At 53.0% G+C, this 8,384-nt stretch overlaps 1 protein-coding gene across 1 annotated transcript; it reads right to left on the bottom strand.

Annotated features, from left to right (window-relative positions):
- Window positions 1–116: 116 nt before the first annotated feature.
- Window positions 117–8,083, bottom strand: LOC107307746 (helicase SRCAP-like; the record flags this gene model as incomplete). The annotated part of the gene is made up of 3 exons (XM_015851254.2): window positions 7,944–8,083; window positions 5,450–5,712; window positions 117–294 (listed from the first exon to the last, which is right to left on the bottom strand). Coding segments are annotated over exons 1-3 (562 nt in total), but the record flags the coding sequence as incomplete, so codon positions are not given.
- Window positions 8,084–8,384: the final 301 nt, after the last annotated feature.

Raw genomic sequence — 8,384 nt, 5'->3', positions numbered from 1 at the left:
CCCCCATTGACCCCATTACCCCCATTGCCCCCAATGTCCCCATTGCCCCCATTACCCCCATTACCCCCGCTGACCCTACAGACCCCATTGACCCTCCATGCCCGCTGTGTGCTCACCCTTCTCGCAGGCGAGGTGTGCGAGCAGTGAGATGGTCTGGATGGTTTTGCCCAGCCCCATTTCATCGGCCAGGATCCCGTTGAGCTTCTTCTCGTACATGGTGACCAGCCAGTCCAGCCCAATGTGCTGGTACTCGCGTAACGTCCCACGCAGCAGGTGCGGGATCGGGGTCTTCACCTGCACATGGGAACACGTAGGAACCCATAAGGACCCCATAGACACCATAGACCCCATAAGGACCCCATAAGGACCCCAAAGACCCCATAGACCCCATAAGGACCCCATAAGGACCCCACAGACCCCATAAACCCCATAAGGACCCCATAGACCCCATAAGGACCCCATAGACCCCATAAGGACCCCACAGAACCCATAAGGACCCCATAAGGACCCCATAAACCCCACAAGGACCCCATAGACCCCACAAGGACCCCATAGACCCCACAAGGACCCCATAGACCCCATAAACCCCACAAGGACCCCATAGACCCCACAGACCCCATAAGGACCCCATAGACCCCATAAGGACCCCATAAACTCCATAAGGACCCCATAGACCCCATAAGGACCCCATAAAACCCATAAGGACCCCATAAACTCCATAAGAACCCCACAGACCCCATAAGGACCCCATAGACCCCATAAACCCCATAAGGACCCCATAAACCCCATAAGGACCCCATAAAAAGCCCATAAATGCCATAAGGACCCCATAAGGACCCTATAACCCCATAAGGACCCTATAAACCCCATAAGGACCCTATAAACCCCATAAGGACCCTATATGTGTACCTGCGTGGTGGCCAGCGTGTACCTTTTGGGCTGCAGGACCCCATAGACCCCATAACAACCTCACAGACCCCATAAACCCCATAAGGACCCCATAAGGACCCCATAAGGACCCCATAAGGACCCCATAGACACCATAAACCCCACAAGGACCCCATAGACCCCATAGACACCATAACAACCCCACAGACCCCATAACAACCACACAGACCCCATAAGGACCCCATAGACCCCATAAGGACCCCATAGACCCCATAAACTCCATAAGGACCCCATAGACCCCATAACAACACCACAGACCCCATAAGGACCCCATAGACCCCATAACGACCCCACAGACCCAATAAGGACCCCATAAACTCCATTAACACCCCATAAGGGAATCTCCAACTCTATAGAACATCTACAAAGATAACAACTTCTCACGTGAATGGCAGGCGTCCTATAATATAGAGTGAGCGCGCTCAACTAACGATCTTCGCGGCACGCTTAGCGAGGCGCATGGTGTTCCACTGTGGAATAGGATGGCATAACCATCTGTCCCAAGTCAATCCCCATGAGAGTCCATGCACGTAATATTCCTGGCTAACCTGCCGAGTCTCTACCTTCATCACTGACACTTAACTGACGATAGATAAGGCGATCGCACTCTTCCCCTGCCCGAAACTTATACAGCCATCCACCCCATTACTCGTGTCTGATGCTATACTCCACTATCTCATTTGGACACAAAGTCAATCATCACGAGCACCTCATCTGCTAGCAACCTCCAAATCGAGTGAACTCACAGAGGTCGCGCGCGCGACTTACGCGTGAGTAGTGTATAGGTGTGATAGTGAAGGTGACTCTCAGCGGTCTGCGAGCCAGACTTTTTGTCATAAATATATGCGTGCTCGCTAACCCTCTCGCTATTACTAATATAGGATAGCCTATTATCATCTCCGTTACCTACCGCACGCGGAACTAACGTTTATTCTAATAGTATGTATATCATGTTTGTGCGGGCGGACAGACACTAGGCTTCTAGCGACTGCGAACGAGATCGCGTCTAGATTAGGCCGTCCCGCTCATCCCCATGCCAGCACTAATGCAGCGCTGGTCATACTAGCCACTACAAGTATATCGATAGATACTTCTGAAGCTTGAAGTGGGTGCTCTTGGTGTATTCTGTTCCCCTGTCAGTACTCGAACCATAGTACCGACGATATCCCCTATATTAGTAGGTCTCTGTCTTCCTAAGCCCTCACAACAAAACTACGATTCCTCACGATGACATCCGCGCGTATAGACTCATACCTCATTACACCATCCTCGCCACTCCTCAATGACCACTCCGCCTCGAACTACGCAAATAGGACCAAACTCCTCGCATAGACTCCTAGTCACGATAAATCTAGTCACAGCCCCACAGGACCCATAAGGACCCCACAGGACCCCCATAAGGACCCACAGACTCCATAAGGGCCCATAACCCCATAAGGACCCATAAGACCCCATAGGACCCCACAAGACCCATAAACCCCATAAGACCCATAGACCCATAAGGACCCACAGACCCCATTAAGGACCCCCATTAAGGACCCCATAGAACCCCATAATATTACCTGCGTGGTGGCCAGCGTGTACCTTTGGGGCTGCAGGACCCATAAGGACCCCATAGACCCCATAAGGACCCATATACCCAATAAGGACCGCCATAAAACCCCCATCAGAACCCCATAAGACCCCATAAGGACCCCATAAGGACCCCAATAGACCTCCATAAGGACCCCATAGACACCCATAACAAACCCCACGACCCAGGAAGGACCCCATAGACCCCAATAACCATAAGGACCCCATAGACCCCATTTAAGGACCGCCCATAGACCCATAAGGACCCACAGAACCCATAACGGACCCCACAGACCCCATAACGGACCCCCAGAACCCAATAAGGAACCCCATAGACCCCATAAACCGCATAGGCCCACAGACCCCATAAACCCATAAGGACCTACCCATAAGGACCCCATAGACCCCCTTAAGTCCCATAACCCCATATATTTACCTGCGTGGTGGCGCAGCGTGCTACCCTTTGGGCGCAGGACCCCGAAGGACCCCATGACCGCCGCATAAGGACCCCATAGACCCCTAAGTACCCCATAACCCCATAAGGATCCCCATAGACCCCTATAGGACCCTCCATAAGGACCCCATAACGGACCCCATAAACCCCATATAGAACCCCATAAGGACCCATAAACCCCATGGAATGGACCCATAGACACCATAACGACCCCACAGACCCCATAAGGACCCCACAGACCCCATAAGACCCCATCAGACCCATAAGGACCCCAAAGACCCCATAAACCCCATAAGGACCCATAGCACCATAAGACCCACAGACTCCATAAACAACCCCACAGGACCCCATAAGGACCCCATAGACCCCATAAGGACCCCACCAGACCCCATAAGGACCCCATAAACTCCATTAACACCCCATAAGGACCCCATAAACGCCATATAGACCCCATAGACCCCATATAGACCCCATATAGACCCCATATAGACCCCATAAACCCCATATAGACCCCATAAGGACCCCATAAACCCCATATAGACCCCATAAGGACCCCATAAACCCCATAAGGACCCCATAGACCCCATAAGGACCCCACAGACCCCATAAAAACCCCATAAGGACCCCATAGACCCCATAGACCCTATATATTTACCTGCATGGTGGCCAGCGTGTACCCTTTGGGCTGCAGGACCCCATAAGGACCCCATAGACCCCATAAGGACCCCATAGACCCCATAAACCCCATAAGGACCCCATAAGGACCCCATAAACCCCATAAGGACCCCATAGACCCCATAAGGACCCCATATAGACCCCATAGACCCCATAAGGACCCCATAAGGACCCCATAGACCCCATATAGACCCCATATACCCCATAAGGACCCCATATAGACCCCATAAGGACCCCACAGACCCCATAAGGACCCCATAGACCCCATAAACCCCACAAGGACCCCATAAGGACCCCATAGACCCCATAAGGACCCCAAAGACCCCATAAACCCCATAAGGACCCCATAGACCCCATAAGGACCCCATAAACCCCATATAGACCCCATAAGGACCCTATAAGGACCCCATAAACCCCATATAGACCCCATAAGGACCCCACAGACCCCATAAGAACCCCATAGACCCCATAAGGACCCCATATATTTACCTGCGTGGTGGCCAGCGTGTACCCCTTGGGCTGCAGGACCCCATAAGGGCCCCACAGACTCCATAAGGGCCCCATAGACCCCATAAGGACCCCATAAACCCCATAAGGACCCCATAGACCCCATAAGGACCCCATATAGACCCCATAAGGACCCCATAGACCCATATATTTACCTGCGTGGTGGCCAGCGTGTACCCCTTGGGCTGCAGGACCCCATAAGGACCCCATAAGGACCCCATAGACCCCATAACAACCTCACAGACCCCATAAGGACCCCATAAGGACCCCATAGACCCCATAAGGACCCCATAAGGACCCCACAGACCCCATAAGGACCCCACAGACCCCATAAGGACCCCACAGACCCCATAAACCCCATAAGGACCCCATAGACACCATAAGGACCCCATAGACACCATAAGGACCCCACAGACCCCATAGACCCCATAAGGACCCCATAAGGACCCCATAGACCCCATAAGGACCCCATAAGGGCCCCATAGACCCCATAAGGGCCCCATAGACCCCATAAGGGCCCCACAGACCCCATAAGGGCCCCACAGACCCCATAAGGGCCCCATAAGGACCCCACAGACCCCATAAGGACCCCACAGACCCCATAAGGACCCCATATATTTACCTGCGTGGTGGCCAGCGTGTACCCCTTGGGCTGCAGGACCCCATAAGGACCCCATAGACCCCATAAGGACCCCATAGACACCATAACGACCCCACAGACCCCATATAGACCCCATAAGGACCCCATAAACCCCATATAGACCCCATAAGGACCCCATAAGGACCCCACAGACCCCATAAGAACCCCATACACCCCATAACCCCATATGTGTACCTGCGTGGTGGCCAGCGTGTACCCTTTGGGCTGCAGGACCCCATAAGGACCCCACAGACCCCATAAGGACCCCACAGACCCCATAAGGACCCCATAGACCCCATATATTTACCTGCGTGGTGGCCAGCGTGTACCCTTTGGGCTGCAGGACCCCATAACCTCATAAGGACCCCATAAGGACCCCATAAACCCCATAAGGACCCCACAGACCCCATAAAGACCCCACAGACCCCATACGGGCCCCATAGACCCCATAAGGACTCCATAAGGACCCCATAAACCCCATATAGACCCCATAAGGACCCCATAGACCCCATATAGACCCCATAAGGACCCCATAAACCCCATAAGGACCCCATAGACCCCATATAGACCCCACAAGGACCCCATAGACCCCATAAGGACCCCATAAGGACCCCATAAACCCCATAGACCCCATAAGGACCCCATATATTTACCTGCGTGGTGGCCAGCGTGTACCCCTTGGGCTGCAGGCTCTCGGCCGCAGCCGCGATGTCGCTGATCTCCTTCTTGGGGAGTGGGGGGGGGGGGGGGGGGGGGGGGGGGGGCGGAGCTTCGGCCTCGTCGTCGTCGTCTTCCTCCTCCTCTTCTTCTTCCTCCTCTTCTTCCTCTTCCTCTTCCTCCTCTTCTTCGTCCTCTTCCTCTTCTTCATCTTCGTCTTCTTCCTCTTCGTCGTCGTCGCTGTCGGCTGCCAGGGAGTCTGGGATGGGGAAGGACCCCATAGACCCCATAAGGGACCCCATAGACCCCATAAGGGACCCCATAGGGACCCCATAGGGACCCCACAGACCCCACAGGGACCCCACAGACCCCATAAGGACCCCAGAGACACCATAGACACCATAAGGACCCAAGAGACCCCATATAGATCCCATACACACCCCATATACCCCATATAGACCCCATAAGGACCCCATAAGGACCCCATAAACCCCATATAGACCCCATAAGGACCCCATATACCCCATAAGGACCCCATACCGGATCTGGTCCTGTGGACGGACCCCATAGACCCCATATAGACCCCATAAGGACCCCATAGACCCCATATAGACCCCATAGACCCCATAAGGACCCCATATAGATCCCATACACACCCCATAGACCCCATAAACCCCATAAGGACCCCATAAACCCTATATAGACCCCATAAGGACCCTATAGACCCCATAAGGACCCCATATAGATCCCATACACACCCCATAAACCCCATATAGAGCCCATATAGACCCCATAAACCCCATATAGACCCCATACACACCCCATATAGACCCCATACACACCCCATAGACCCCATATAGATCCCATACACACCCCATAAACCCCATACACACCCCATAGACCCCATCGACCCCATATAGACCCCATACACACCCCATATAGACCCCATAGACCCCATAAGGACCCCATCGACCCCATAAGGACCCCATACACACCCCATAAACCCCATATAGACCCCATAGACCCCATATAGAGCCCATATAGACCCCATACACACCCCATAGACCCCATAAGGACCCCATCGACCCCATATAGACCCCATACACACCCCATAAACCCCATATAGACCCCATAGACCCCATATAGACCCCATATAGACCCCATAAGGACCCCATAGACCCCATAGGGACCCCAGAGACCCCATAGGGACCCCAGAGACCCCATAAAGAACCCATAGACCCCATAAGGACCCCATAGACCCCATAAGGACCCCACAGACCTCATAAGGACCCCACAGACCCCATAGGGACCCCAGAGACACCATAGACACCATAAGGACCCCAGAGACCCCATAGACCCCATAAAGAACCCATAGACCCCATAAAGAACCCATAGACCCCATAAAGAACCCATAGACCCCATAAGGAGCCCATAGAGCCCATAAGGAGCCCATAGAGCCCATAAGGACCCCATATAGACTCCATAAGGACCCCATATAGACCCCATAAGGACCCCATAGACCCCATATAGATCCCATAAGGACCCCATAGACCCCATATAGATCCCATAAGGACCCCATAGACCCCATATAGACCCCATAGACACCATAAGGACCCCATAAGGACCCCATATAGACCCCATAAGGACCCCAAAGGACCCCATAAACCCCATAAGGATCCCATAGACCCCATATAGATCCCATACACACCCCATAGACCCCATAAGGACCCCATATAGACCCCATAGACCCCATAAGGACCCCATAGACCCCATATAGACCCCATCGACCCCACATAGACCCCATAAGGACCCCACAAGGACCCCATAGACCCCATAAAGAACCCATAGACACCATAAGGAACCCATAGACCCCATAAGGACCCCATAGACCCCATAAAGAACCCATAGACCCCATAAGGAACCCATAGACCCCATAAGGAACCCATAGACCCCATATAGACCCCATAAGGACCCCATATAGATCCCATACACACCCCATAAACACCATATAGACCCCATAAGGACCCCATAAACCCCATATAGACCCCATAAGGACCCCATAGACCCCATATAGACCCCATACACACCCCATATAGATCCCATATAGACCCCATAAGGACCCCATATAGAGCCCATAGACCCCATATAGACCCCATAAGGACCCCATAGACCCCATATAGATCCCATACACACCCCATAGACCCCATAAGGACCCTATAAGGACCCCATATAGACCCCATAAGGACCCCATATACCCCATAAGGACCCCATAGACCCCATATAGACCCCATAAGGACGCCATAGACCCCATAAGGACCCCATATACCCCATAAGGACCCCATATAGACCCCATAAACCCCATAAAGATCCCATACACACCCCATAGACCCCATATAGACCCCATAAGGACCCCATATAGACCCCATCAGGACCCCATAGACCCCATATAGACCCCATACACACCCCATAGACCCCATATAGAGCCCATACCGGATCTGGTGCTGCTGGCCGCGGGCGCTGACTCGCAGTCGGAATCATTGAAGGCCCCGGCGTATTTCTGCAGCAGCTCCTCCATGGGCAGCTCCCCTGCAACACGCGTGTGCGGCGTCATACGTGTATAGTGTCATACGTGTACAATGTCATACGTGTACGGCGTCATACGTGTACATTGGTCAGACATGTATGCATACACCCCCCCCCATACCACCCCCATATCCCCCTATTTCCCCCATATAACTCCATATACACCCATACCCACCCCATATCCCCCCATATAACCTCATATAACCCCATATAACCCCCATATCACCCCTATTAACCCCCATATCCCCCCCATATAACCCCATATAACCCCATCTCCCCCCATATAACCCCATATATCCCCCATATAACCCCATATATCCCCCATATCCCCCCATATCCCCCCATATC

The sequence above is a fragment of the Coturnix japonica genome, unplaced genomic scaffold (assembly GCF_001577835.2).
Source record: "Coturnix japonica isolate 7356 unplaced genomic scaffold, Coturnix japonica 2.1 chrUnrandom849, whole genome shotgun sequence".
Classification (NCBI taxonomy): Eukaryota; Metazoa; Chordata; class Aves; order Galliformes; family Phasianidae; genus Coturnix; species Coturnix japonica.
This window is presented reverse-complemented; position numbering and strand designations above follow the sequence as displayed.